This window comes from Amphibalanus amphitrite, unplaced genomic scaffold (assembly GCF_019059575.1).
Source record: "Amphibalanus amphitrite isolate SeventyFive unplaced genomic scaffold, NRLGWU_Aamphi_draft 000346F_arrow, whole genome shotgun sequence".
NCBI classification, from domain to species: Eukaryota; Metazoa; Arthropoda; class Thecostraca; order Balanomorpha; family Balanidae; genus Amphibalanus; species Amphibalanus amphitrite.
The window spans coordinates 33,288-47,367 of NW_024881841.1; the positions used below are offsets into that span (position 1 = coordinate 33,288).

The 14,080-nt window shown below is 47.3% G+C and overlaps 1 protein-coding gene across 2 annotated transcripts; it reads right to left on the reverse strand.

Moving 5' to 3' along the window:
• Positions 1-541: 541 nt before the first annotated feature.
• Positions 542-10,508, reverse strand: LOC122389168 (innexin shaking-B-like). Of its 2 annotated transcripts, none has more exons than XM_043380921.1 (4): positions 10,274-10,508; positions 6,001-6,198; positions 2,488-2,667; positions 542-2,068 (listed from the first exon to the last, which is right to left on the reverse strand). In XM_043380921.1, the coding sequence occupies exons 2-4, from the start codon at positions 6,122-6,124 to the stop codon at positions 1,062-1,064; spliced, it is 1,311 nt and encodes a 436-aa protein (XP_043236856.1). In that variant the 5' UTR covers positions 6,125-6,198; positions 10,274-10,508; the 3' UTR covers positions 542-1,061. The 2 variants fall into 2 exon arrangements, with proteins under 2 accessions (XP_043236856.1, XP_043236855.1); XM_043380920.1 differs by lacking the exon at positions 10,274-10,508 and adding an exon at positions 6,694-6,808.
• Between the last annotated feature and the right edge of the window lie 3,572 nt (positions 10,509-14,080).

A 14,080-nucleotide genomic window follows, 5' to 3' on the forward strand; every position in this document is an offset into this window, starting at 1 on the left:
ATAGTATAGATGTCGAGTAATTTTTATTTAAGAAAAAAGAAAGCTCATTATCTCCCTTTAAATGTAATAAAACCAAAATCTAGAATTTAGCTGCATCAATGCCGACATAAACATCGAAATTTGTTTTCATAATAAATAAGTACATACCAATAACTAGGATGAAAAGATCGACTAGTCAGAGCGCGTGCACACTGCACAATGGCGTATCACGCACTCCTTGACCACAGGCACTTTTAACCAAACTCGGGAGAGCTGCGAGGATTTAAAGACAAGGTTGGAGTGTGCCAAGATAGTTGCGGTCACCGCCCGTTTAACGACTTTAATTGGCTGCGGCTGCTCCCGCGCCAACCGCAAATCGCCTTCATCTGAGGAGCATTGAACGCCTGAACGACTGTGATCCGCGGGCTGCCGGGCTCAATGTCAGGCGTATGACGGCCTGCCAATTGAGATACCAGGCGAGCGCTTTCCTCTGTTGCAGAGCTCCTGATAAATTTGTGCTAGTTTAACTGGAATATTGTTCAAGAAAAATATATAACTATGTACATTGTACATGTGCATTGTGCTCCTAAAAATGATAGATTTATGCTGACTTGTCATACTCGGCAATGAAATGAAAAGCACAGTGTTGCAAGGCGCTTGAGGGAGCTTAACTGAAATCACATCAGAATGCACAGGGCATTAGAATAAGCGCGACCATCTTTCATTCTTTTAACACACTTTCATTTTTCACTTACTTACACCTATATATTCGGTAATTCAAGCTTCCGAAATGACCTTCCAAATTCCAACCTGTAAAAATCTCATTCTCATTCACCTCCAAAATTTTGTGTATAGGTACTGTAAAATGCTCGAGCGTGGGCAAAACCATTCATCTTTCATTCGCCGGCATATCATTTCCTTCCTTCTTCTGTTCGTTGTTCTTTTTTACTTAGAAAATGCTTGCTCACGCAGTCACGCACTCACTCACCCATTCACCCACTCATTCACTCACTCGCCCACTCGCTCACTCACTCACTTACCATCCACTCATTCAATTACTCACTCAGTCATTTAATGATCATTTAAACGTCATTCAAGTGGTAAGCCACGATCTCCGCAGTACTGACGGTGCTGTTTCCCGCCGGTTCTTTCGGGGCCAGAGGTTCTGCCTCGCCATCACGAGCGCTCTGTCTGGTCCCGTGACCCTCCTGATGCTGACTCTGACCAGTGTGACCACCAGTGGGCGGCCGCCGATTCTGAGCGCTCCTGGCAGCCGGGCCCAAACCACCCTGCTTCCTCATCGCCCGCGCCAGATGCGCCAGGAACATCCGGAAAGCCGTGATGTCCAGGTTCTTAGCCAACAGACTAAGGAAGAAGAAGTCGCCGACCTTGATGTTGCGGACCACGTCCTTGATGTCCTGTGATCGTAGTGTGTGAGCGCGCCGCTGGAAGAGAGGCACGCGGAATCGCTTCACGAACATGAGTGACGTGCGGAAGAAGAAGACGACGCAGGTGATGCAGCTGAGGATGACCAGCCAGAACCATAGGAAGAGGTACACCTTCTCGTTGAGGATGTTGAGCGCCAGCACGCAGAGGGCGTCCAAGTTCTGCACGGTGCCGGACACGCCGTACAGCTGGAACTCACACTTGGTCAGCTTCGGGAAGGTGAAGGTCAGGGGGCTGACGTCCACCTTGCTCGGGTCTTGGAAGTAGCGAACACAGCGCGGGCCGTAGGTCAAGAACTCGTGGTTGATGAAGTGGTCGATAAGGAACATGTTGGCGAACACGTTGACAATGTTCAGAAAATCGCACAAGAGGAAGCGTAAGTAGTAGCCATCGTAGGATCCGAGTGTTTCGTTGACGTACATGCTCAGATTGCCAATCTTCTTCTTGAGCGTGTCTTTGTCCATGTTAGGCAGGCGCATGTCGTGAACCAGCGCGTGCACCCTACCGTCCTCGTTGATTTCCCACATCCAGTGTGGCAGGTAGAACAGCACGCCCTGTATGAATAACACAAACGGCACCCACTGATAGTACAGGTGGTACTTGCGGTACTCGTTTGGTTCCTGAGTGCCCAGGCCGTAGAAATCTGCAAAACAAAAGGGCAGGGGTCAATATTTCAATACCGGAGCGACGGGGGTTTACTCTTCAATGCATCGATAACTATTTTTTAAAAGCCAGCCAATCCTAAATGTAGGCGGGACATTTCCCCGGCACTCTCACGAGGCATTTCGTGCTTAAAAAATGTACGAGTTGTCTGGTTCTGTATCGCTCCTGTAAGAGCCGATATAGACGTTGACAGTGCATTCGTTATCGGTGACCTTCACCTATGGTTATTGGACTTGGCAATGCTATTCCCTAAATGACATCACTGAACATCATGGAACAAATGGTTTGCTACATTATTGAGCAGAGGCATACAGATAAACAGGTATAGAGGTATATAGAGGTCTAAGATTGAGCATACACTCAGGGACTATTTTAGGCAAAACATCCCCAGACACTTACGGCTCTCGAAGCCGATTTTGCGCATGGTGACGGCGCTCTTGTTGGGCAGCGTGTAGGTGCCGGTAATCCAGCAGTGGGTGTTGATCACCTCCTTGCTGATGCCCTTCTCCTCGCAGTCGCGGCAGAAGCAGTTTATCGGGTGGCCAATTAGACTCGTTGTCGTCGACAGAATGGAGAATCCTGCGGCGACAGAAAAGGGTGACACGTACGGGTGAGACGTTCCTGGTACAGTCGGTGTCAATGATTTTTATCATTGGACATGACATACGCTATACCTTCACGTTCTGTTTATGGATAGATTTGCTGAGGTCATCAATTCAATCTGCGGTAATGCGTTGTCAAGATTTTTAACTAATGAAGTTTGCGCAGACGAAAAAAGTTTTACCATTAAAGAAAAGTTTTACCATTTACCATTTAATACACTGTGAAATCTGTGTAGCTAAATAACGTCAGTTTGTAACTTTAGTTTGCTTATTTTCAATTTTGTATGGTGAAAAGGTTATCTTTCGGCCTGGAAAGGCTGTTGCACAGCTGTAGGATAATAGGTATAGGGTGGAGACATTGGACTGCATGGCACACCGACAGTGTGCCGCAGTGGCAGAGACCGCCTTGGTGGGACGGAGGTGTTCCGTTGGGATAGCCCACCCTGTCGTTCAAAACGGTTACCCCAGATAGACCTAACCTAACGAGGGCTGCCCCTCACCACCGGTTGTCTGATGGGAGTAACCGAGAGCAGACAATGGGTACAGCGTGAGTGAGGATGATAATGGGTTGGTTCTGAGGAAGACAAGGACGGATTGGCTGGTAGCCGATTTTTATCAAAGAGGAAAGCCCATGTCGCGGTAAGTATGGTCTAAATTTGCTTTGATTGCCATAAAGCGTTACTGGTTCATTGTCAGTCCCGTTGATTATCGGTTAGTAGAGCGTGAGTGGCACTCGATTTACTAAACTCCTGACGAGGATGTTCCGCGGCTGATGGGAGTAGCTGTAACCAATTGAAGTCAATCAGCTGAGAGTATGTACAGCTGTGATTGATGCGCTGAAGTTTGGCATCCGAGCCCTCTCGATACCACACATACCCGGAATAGCCCGATTGGACGGTAAGGGTCGGGGCCGAGGCAACAAGCTTTGCTTAGCGTAGGCTCCGGCTCTGTCAATCCGTCCACTCAAACATTGGAGCCAAATCTGTATGAAAAATACAGCCACTCGTCCATTCCACTGCAATTACTCGTTCAGCATTCAGTCAGGTCATTCTCGGCGTGATGGAATCTGATCAACTGTCTCTGAGTATAGCCACCGCTGCCGCGGCGCAGTGAACTCCATCACTCCGTGAACTTCCGTTCCCCTTATTTCCCTGGTTGGCATTGCGCCGTTTCTTCAGTGCATGGTCTCTGCAGTCTGTCCTCAATCCGGTCAACCACACCCTTGCTCAAGTCTCAACACTCAACTCCCTTCAGTTCCGCCTATAACTATCAGCTCACTTACGTCTGACATACACACGTGTGGGGGAGAGTCAGGCGTAGTATGACTCCTGCGTGCGTTATTGATCGGTACAATGTGTGTATGTGCAGGACCAACAAAGCCATATGGGTGTCACCCACGCAACCACCCTAACCGAGTGCGGGCCCGCACACGGACGGGCGTTACATAAGGCCGTAACTGAAAGTAGGGTGGGGTAGATCCGCTTGTAAGCACACTCACAGCAGACACAACAGTTTAGACATAGCAGCTAGTTCGTCAGCGATTTGCAAAATCCTCGCCGAACAATGATATCGACAACAAAGAGGTCGGTGACTTATTTTTGGTCGAACCCAGATGAAACTGTCACGAAGCGTCGGGAGGCAGCCTGACTCATCTCATAACATTCACATTTTCCCATACACGACAACCATATTCAACATTTGGAAAACATGACGACGTAATAAAAATATTGTTTAGCTATAGCAGCTAGAATATTTATGTTTTGTCCTGCGTTAAAAAGTGATATAGACACTATTGTGCCATTAGATAAAAGAGCTATTATTTTTTGCCGATGCTATGCCGCGGGCCAGATGAATTCAAAGGCGCATTCGATCTACGGTATGCTTTTCATTGGGTTTCTAATCGACAATTTGGATATCTACATGAAGATGAAGGGTGGCGTCCCCTCTCCGAATGGCAGATGATCTGTTAACACTTATCTGATGAGATGACAGACGTATAACGATGCTGTATATCAGTAGTACATTCGAGGGCCTTTGCAGCAAAGGAAATTTTTCACCTTGTGCACCTATGGTACCTATATGTATATCTCAAACAGAATCCCAAGGGTGGCGGCAAACCTTTTTGAATTCTGGTTGCCACTGGGCACGGAAAAAAGAGAAGCAAATGACGAACTAAAAAGGTTGAGCCTGAGCAAAGCATATTTCGTAAGAAATGCGCCCTACGTTTAAATTTTTTTGATTACCGTTACGTCGACCTTTTGCGGTTGGCTTTGCCCGGAAGATTGTTCCACGTTGAGTGATCTTGTACGGATTCTCATGCATTATTTACGTCTTTCGTAGCCAATGAATATGCCATTCTTTGTTACACGAAGAATACAGTAATACTGCCAAGTGCCAGTGCTATCACGAGGCTTCTTTCTTTATATTTCGTCAAATAACACCTGCGCTACGTGCTTCTCAAGGTGTCATATCACACAACATTATTTTGCTCAGGTACACGGTATTGCATAGGTACCTACGCAAAACACATACGATGGGATTAAAGCCCCACTGTTATCCCCTCTGGGTATAACAGTTGTAAGAAGCCTTACGAGGTGCTTTGTGTCAGGCATCCACAGCGTAACTGGGGCAGAACGTGTCCTGTGAGAATCTGCCCAAGTGCCGCTGCTGATCCCCAATCGTTATATCAAGTACTGACGCGGGGCACGAATAGATACATAAATCGTTTATGAGTCAGAGTGCAAACATTGTGATCAATGGCTGGACATGAGTTGTGGCGAAAGAGACTGACATGACAAATAGTCTCGCCAGTTTTTAACAAATGAACTTTTGGTAGATGGCTTCCAGTCACAAGCAAGCAAAGAGTCATTACCAAAAGGGATCGTATTGACAATCGATATTCGACAGCCATCCCTCCCCCCTGGGCGTCTACAATTTTAGAGAGGACTGGGTGAGGTCTGATGCCTAGCAAACATGTGCGAGCCAGAACTCAGACAACTTAATCCCAGAAAACCTGATTATACCGCAAAAGTTCCGAAGAAATGGGTGGCGTAGGTACTGCTGTGACGCAATTGATAAAACATCTACATATGTATCTTATTAGCAAATTCGTTTACCTATGGGTGCAAAAAAACCCTCAGGACGTCAGTGCCTGAGCAAACTGTGCGAAAGAGAAGTGTGCATTGTGCTCAATTAATTAACTGGCGCATACTGTATGTCAATAGACTTATATTGATGCGGATAAGGACGGCACGTGTTCCGGTGACTGTTTTCAGTGAAGGTTGCATTATACAACTGTCGGTAAACTTACCGAGAAAGAGGAAGGTGGTGAGTCGGTAGTGGAGCTGGAACACCTTGTTGTCAATGTTGACCTGACCGGGCATTTTGCCCTTGATGGTCATCGCGACGTCTCCCATGAGGCTGGTGATGGCCATGGTTGGTGATTGGTGTCTTCTGTCTCTTCCTTTTGGTCACAAACAGCTGCTCTAATGCTCACTGACCCGCACTCCTGCAATGATAAAACAAACACAGTCATTTATGTATTACAGTCATAACGCAATGGATGAACGATCAATCGTTGATACAGGCTTTGGAAGTGGACCCTCCACTTCCGCACGTGCGAAGGGTGGCCCCATCTGACTTAGATGGATCGACCATCCAAAGGGCCCCTAACAGCGTACCGACTTAAAGCGCAATCGACCCAGTCACTGCTGAGATGCAGAAGCAGCCACTGCACGTGCGGTAAGTGAGATCTCAGGATGTGAGTCTTGCGAATCTCCAACAGTGTGCGAGCTTTGTGCGTAATTGGCCCAGAAGCTCTGTAGATATATGATAGAAACGGGCCCCGCATGCGCGCACGTGGTCAACAAAGTTTTAGTTGGACTCACTTTGCACGCACAACCAACACAACACAAACCAACATCAGGCCAGGTCAGTCACCTCCCCGTCAGGTCATTCACCTCACTGTTTACAAATTAATCCTCGGCCAGACCCGCATACTCACGTCTGCCAGCCAGCCCACTGCGTATTCTCGCTACAATCCTGATCAACACCTCTCAAATGACACAGCTCGGCGGGCGCTGGCGCCGCGCGCGCCACTGGCCACGCTCGCTGGCACGGCCCACATCGTACCCCTGGGCCACATGGACCGTCGATGCGGCCCGTCGATCGATCGGCGCGTGGTGCGCAGCTCTCGTCGGTGCCGACGCAGGGGCGGCGCCGTCGCAGGTCCGCTGGCCGTGACCCGCCCGACGCGTGACGTCAGCTCAGCGGGGGACCGACGGAGGGACGGTGACGTCATAGAGAACTGAATTACAGTGACGCCATTGAGGACTGAAGGGTAATGACGTAAGAGGACTGTCGGACGATGACGACAGATCTGAGTCACCCAATTCGCCCATGCGGGTGACTGAGGTGGCCTCCAATTGCTACTTGGGGTGTGCTTTTTGTCTCGATTAAATTAACCACAATAACTGTATGAAATAAATCGTGTAGTGAGGTTTCAGTGTCATCTATTGCAACTGATGTGCAGTATCCTGCTTAGCAGTAGCGATATTTACCTCTGCCTGTTCAGCATTTGTGGGGTATTATGGTTGTTTAACGTTCTTAACCCCATGGGACATTCACTAATTCCTGTGACACTTCGTTTTAATTCATCCGTAAGCCATTCACGCTAGGGTGCCGTGATTCTTATCGGCTGAATAAATACTCGTGCATGTTTTATACGTGATACTGTAAAATCAACACGTGACTCTGATGCGAGATCGTGACGTCGCATATAACATCGGGTACACAACACACATACCTACATTCGAGCAGATGCTCACATTTCTCACCCAGCAACATGGTTTAAACGTTACCGGATTTTGTTTTGTTCAGGAGTGCACAGGCATGCATTTCAGCTTAAGATTGCACTTAAGCCTCGTATCACGGGTGGAAAACACCACGACACCGAGGTTCCAGTAACACGAATGGTGCACTCAAAACTTTTTTACTACCTCCTGGAGAGTTCATTTTCATCAAACCCGCAAGATAATAGTATATTGAAAGGGTAACTCGCTGCTACCATTATGTGCATAGTAACGGTACGTGGTTAATATGAGCTTATTCGCCAGCGAAGAGTATCATTACCATGTAAATATCAATATTACTCTCGCGATCCAGAACATCACGAAAACTCTTTCCTCCTGGGTATCATGACTCGGGTACAGATAGTCGTTTCATGCGTGGATCTTGTTTACCCTCGTGAAGATGATATTTGAAATGGAAACAATCAGCCAATCAGAAACGAGATCGGCCGTTTGCGGTTTGAAGGCCGCGCGCATCTGTCAGTTTTCGGCCGTTGGTCTCCGAGAGCGGATGTGAGCAGTGTCGGTGCCGCGCGGCGTGGCCGTTGGTGATTGTGCTTGTGTGTTGTGCATCGCCTATAGAGCCTCTGTGGACATTTTATTGTAAGTACCGATGTGCTAGAGCATTGCGTGCCGTTGAGTGGTGCTAATTTGACCTGGTTAACAGGACCCCGTGCACGGCCACGTGGCCTAGTGTTGTGAGTACGTACATTAATTTTGTTGTGATGCTACAAGTTTATGCATTTTGTTGGTGACTTTGAAAAAGCCTTGCACTGTAGTGATCCAGTCTCATTATCTCACGCAGACGGGCGACCACCCAGGAACGCCGTCGCTCACTTCAAATATTGTGCGCTCTGCCTAATCCAATATGAGGGCGCTGAATGTCTTGTATTCATATTCAAATTGCATTCAAGTTGTATCGTGGTGTTTATTTACCGCTTGTGCATTGCTGAACGCTTTGTATAAATTTGTATGAATAAGTGAAGAGTCTCACAATGTTCATGGTTGGTGTGCCCCTCGTATTGTTTGTACGGAAGCCAAATACACCTACATTGTTGCTCTTGAAACATTTTTTTTTTAGTTGGTGAGCTCCGGTTAACAGAAGCTTCGTGAAGCTTCTGAAGGAAGCGTCTGTGGGTCTGTTACCATCCTCTGGGGGGTTTACACTAAAGGAAAGAGTAAACATTACCATGTGACAAAGGGTAGGACATAAGAATATACTCTCTGTAGGAGGGTAAAGCACAGAGTAGATGATGCGTTACTCCCTAAAAAAGGGTTCCGTTAAAGATTTACCCTTTCAAAGAGTGTAACCCAAAAAATGTTACACTCTAGACAAGAGTAAATCAAAAGAGTTTATCATTCAGAAGATGGTAAAAAACGTCTGTGTGTCATGTTACCCCTCCCTGGCGAGTTTACTCTTCATGAAAGAGTAAAATTTACCATCTGGAAGGTGGTAAAAAACGTCTGTGTGTCAAGCTACCATGCTATGGCGGGTTTACCCTTCAGGAAATGGTAAAAAAGTTTTCAGTGTGAGAGACGACCGGTGGGGTGAGGTAAAGATGAGGGCAGGGGCGAGAGAGCGCCCTTTTTGCAGGTGTCTATCACAGGACGATTGTTGCTAGGGCCGTATGACTTTGACACACATAAGCATGTGTGGGTTACATAGCTAGTGAGACAGCCCTTCCCATACGACCGGTATGTATAACGCAACTAGATGTGGCAGTCGTCATCGTTTGTGGTTGTGTGTCTCGAAAAAAAAGCTCCGATAATTTCAATAGACATGTGTCGCTAGATGGTTCTACCAATTTATAACGCTATGGTCAAAGCAATTTAGTCCCGGCGAAACGTATTCGCAAGCATAATGGCGAGGCATCCACATCTGGCCATGGCCCGTAACGTAACAAAAGCAGTGCCGCTGGCAGAGCACTGCTGGCTCCAGCGGCGACAGGAGCCGCCGCTGCACTGGAGACTCAACCTGCGTATGTCGGTCTCTGGGGAATCGCCAGAGTCAGGAGAAAGACGGCACTGCATCACGAATTTGGGCCCTCATGGACTCGCATGGGATGGCTGCCCAGTAGCGTCTATGGATTTGGCGAGGCCGGAGGAATATAGACTATAGAACAGGCTGCTGGCGATTGATTGTATCTCACAAGCAGCGAAGATGTTGAAACGGCTTCTTCGGACCATTCACATTGTTCCACTCATTTGGATACGCCTGGTGTCATCCCTCCTTCACCAAATGACTGAGCGTCAACCACATTTTGTGACCAAGGTTGAGAGGACCAACTTCAGAGCTATAGACAGGATTGCCCCGCCTCACAGTCAGGAATAGTTGGCCCCACCGAACGGTCAAGACCTCACAGTCGGGAGGGAGTCGGGACCCTGTAGTCCCACATCACGGAAGTTCCGTGTAATCCCTCTCCGGAGCGATCACACTGCAGAGTCAATAGTGGGTAATATCGTCTCTCGGAAAGTCGATGGGCAGCGCTGGGTCGCTTACCCTTGTCGGCCCTCCGGTGCCGAGCGATGCTATGCCAGCCCCGCGTCACTCAGCTCTGGCACTGTGCCCTTCGGTCAAGGACACGCTAGTAGCCTTGATCAGTTCAACGTATAGTGACCGGCCCCGCTCGTTGCCGTCGCTGCCGTCACCGTCATTTTCCAGCTACCCCTACCGTTGAGCTAGCTCCGCGACCTCGTAGAAGGAAAGGGGAAAGTGGTAGTCTACGGCGGCCTTACCTGTCGCTATCCAAACCGCGGACCGACTTCGCACCTCCGTCTGGCACTGCCACACAACTCACAACCGGTCAACGAAGACACGCACGGTCTCAGCGGCACAGTCCAGGGCACAGCGTTCGGCAGCTGCACCTCCGCGGGGCGACGTTTCACTCTCTGGCTACCGACTGAGGAGCCGATTCATGGGGCCGCTGAAGATCTGGCACCCGTCCTGGGCACCGTGCCACCGACAACGACCAACGGCTTTCAGACCCTGCCCTGTTTATCAAACGCCAGGAATAGACTTCGCTAGCTGAGTCGTCGGTGCCAGCTTACCTGACCCGGGGACCTTGACCTAGAGCGATCCTGACCAGGAGCAGCTCCGACCAGGGCCAGGGGTGACGTTGACCAGGAGCGATCCTGACCAGGAGCAGCTCCGACCAGGGGCTGACCTTGACGAAGAGCACTCCTGAACGGGAAGGAGCAGCTTCGACCAGGTTGACGTTGACCAGGAGTGGTCCTGAAGTGCGATGCCTTTGACCGAGTGACTTTGACCCGGAGCTGCTCTAGCTTGGAGCAATGCTGGTCCTGAGTGATTTTGATTTGCCCAGAGTAGATTTGCCCGGAGCTATAACGTTGCTGAATGAAAGAGGCCCTCTTACCCAGCAGAACCATGTACCTACCAGAAAAATTTTGTTCCGAACACCTCTGACCTGGGACAGTTCGGTCTTGGGGGACACAATTCCTAACGAATGCCGCAAAGCAGCTCATTGGCCGCAGGCCAAATGCATCAGGCTCAACTGTCATTTCTTCACCTAGGCCATTCACAGGCTCCATGATATTTTCATGTTCATGACCACTATCATGGTTACCGTTCGGAACGATTGAACCGATTTCTATGGTGTGTTTCCATCGCTTGTTTCTTTCTTGGCTCTCGAATATCGTGGTCAAAATATCTAACAATAAGCCAACAACATAGGGTAGGGTGGGGTAATTTGAACATGTGGGGCAATTTGAACATAGTGTGAATAACAGAAAATTACGGAAAATCCATAAGTGGCATGACAATAAGACCAATGAGAAAAATTATCGTAACTAAAAGGGCTATCATATGAACGGGGTTTAAAGTTTCAGGGAATGAAGATGTTGACGCACAGTGTAAAAAATCAATTTCGCAAGGGAAAACGCCTAACAACACGTCATTGCAACTTCATTGCAGCGCAAAATCTTGCATTGCTAGCGCCTAATACGCAACGGCTTTTGTTGTATAATGACCTAATCAGTGCCTTCAATCCAAGAAATTTGCTTTTGAACCCTGTTTTTTTTTTTTTAAATGGCAAAATAACTTTTAGCGTGGGGTAGGGGAAGGTGGGGTAAGACGGACCAGCTAAGGTTTGAGGCCGCATATCTTGCTACACTGCTCTCGTAATTCATATTATTTATAGTCTTCGGAATGCTCAATCCTTCCTCTGTTGATATGTGTAAATACTAAATTTCAAATTAAAGACATCTAGGTGGTGGATGCTCTTAAAGAGGGACATGTCAAAAACTCAGACAAGAAAAAACGTGGGGTAAGACGGACCACCCAGCAGTGCCTGCTATCCGTTCCTGTGTGTTACACTTCTGCTCTGTACTCTTGTAAGAAAAGGTAACCAAAATGGTAAAATAACAAAATGAGCCTTTATTCTTTACTCGTGTGATGGAAGTGCAGCTAAAAGCTGGGAACATGTGTGTTGATTGTCGTTTGGCATGAATGCATGCTAACTGAGCACTTGCATGCATGGCTCACATGCAACAAAGACTCCTTCCTGAAAAATTAACTTACTTAAACTTGTGTCAATGTTTTGGAAAAGAACTTCCCATATGCAGGGTACAATGGACCACCACAGGGTAAGATGGACCACAGTGGTCCGTCTTGCCCCAAATCTAAATTCTGTCATTATCATGACGTATATGTCAAATAGCCCAACATTGCAAGACCTTGCCTTTCCTGAAGTGTGACTATAACTAAGTTTATAACTTTGTTCTTCACAGTTAAGTGCAAAATAGAAACTAATCATGCAAGAAAGGCGCCGTAATTGAATCAACCGTAGACCTCTTATATTAGATCGGTTTGACGAAAAACAACATTTTTCTCAATAACTCAAAAGCTATGCATCCTAGCAGCATGAGCTCAAGGTGGCCATTGTTACGAAGGAAAACAAACATAGTGAGTGCATAAAGCAGTAGATACCAGCAGCGGTTCAGCCGGGAGGGCTGGTGGTCCGTCTTGCCCCGCTGGGCCGTCTTACCCCACCTTCCCCTAATTTGAACATAGTGTGAGAATTTGAATGAAGACAGGGATAGCTCCGAAAAAAACAACGCTCCCAGTCTTTTTTTGCCAATATTTTCGACCCAAGGCAGTAGCAGATAAGTTATGCCAGTTTTAGAAAATTTACGTCTAATATCCGTCTAATGTCCGGCATGTTTGTTGATTTTCCGTCCAAAAATGTTAAAGTCAACTATTTGTCCAAATATGTCCGAAAATTATGCAGCTATCAACACTCAAAACCGTCATTTATATTGCTTATCATGTAATTTTACCAGCCGAAAAGTGTTCATTATATTGAGAGCTTAACAAGCTTTCCATTCGCCAATCAATGCTATGCACGATTACTTTATAAAAAGCGCTGAAGTATAGCAAACCATCGTCCAATGTTGTCCAGTCTGCTACCTTTGTCCAACCAATTCCGAAATGGACATTGGACAAAATCAGAACTCCAAATGTCCAGGTTTCGATTGGCACCACTTTAACAGATGTAGTACGGTTGGGAGACTTTTTATCGAACAAAAATGATAGACGTTCTGTTAATTGAAGAGGGGCGAATTCTGTCAACTGACCGGTGTGCAGCGTGCAGATATTGATACTCTGCAACTGTTATTTTTGCTGTTGTGTTGATTTTTGAAGTGAAGGTATGTTTAGAATTGTTCTGCCTATTTGTTTATGGGTCAAACAACATCAGTGCTGGCGAGACTATCGTTTTTATGACAGGTAAAGGCAGTATGTTCAAATTACCCCACGGTGGGGCACTTTGAACACATGCCTTGACTTGGTGGAGAAGTGAGGCTATGCTATTCAAGGTATGCTCGGCTCGTCCAAAAATGAGACTTGCATGGTGAAAGCAAGTGACACTTGCGCTACTGAAGCAGTTTTTCTTCATCCAGGGTTGAACTGGAATTTGGTACAACGGAGAATACGTAAAAATATGTTCAAATTACCCCACACTACCCTACCTATAATTTGTCATTGCCTCTGCTTTGGGCCGGCTTCCCCCTTCGCGAATATTGGTGATAGCTCTCGAACGCTTAGAGATAGTAAGCCTAAACTTTTACAACCTTTTCTTCCATCAGTTTGACATCTTTTGGAGTAAAGAAGTTGGACCTAGCCGCCTTGATGACGTCACATAGTCGATTTCTTAGAACCCTGTACGACAAACTTCGGAGTCATAGACGTTAACTTCAAATAGCTGCCAAAAAATGGAGTTTAACCCTCGCATGTGTAGGGGGGGGGGGTCGGATGGACCCCCCCCCATGTTTTTTCGCGAATAACTCGCGTAAAAAGCGGCCGATCGCGACGAAACTTTCAGTACCCTCGCATTGATCAATTTTACACCTACCCTGAAAATTTCATGACCCTGACCCAAATGACCTTTGACCTGTGACCTCTTTTCCGAGACCATGTTTGGCCGGAATCGCGATTTCGCGTATGTCGGCTCGCACTAGCCGCGTGTTTGCAAGCTTTTCGTGGTTTCAAACGTTCAAACATGTGATTTGATGTTACTCTCGTGTGTG

Coding starts and splice junctions, on each gene's coding strand:
- LOC122389168 (XM_043380921.1), bottom strand. CDS start 6,124: ATGGCCATCACCAGCCTCATGGGAGACGTCGCGATGACCATCAAGGGC. Junction 2,668..6,000: donor CACCACCTTCCTCTTTCTCG/GTAAGTTTACCG, acceptor CTGTCGCCGCAG/GATTCTCCATTCTGTCGACG. Junction 2,069..2,487: donor CAAAATCGGCTTCGAGAGCC/GTAAGTGTCTGG, acceptor TTTGTTTTGCAG/ATTTCTACGGCCTGGGCACT.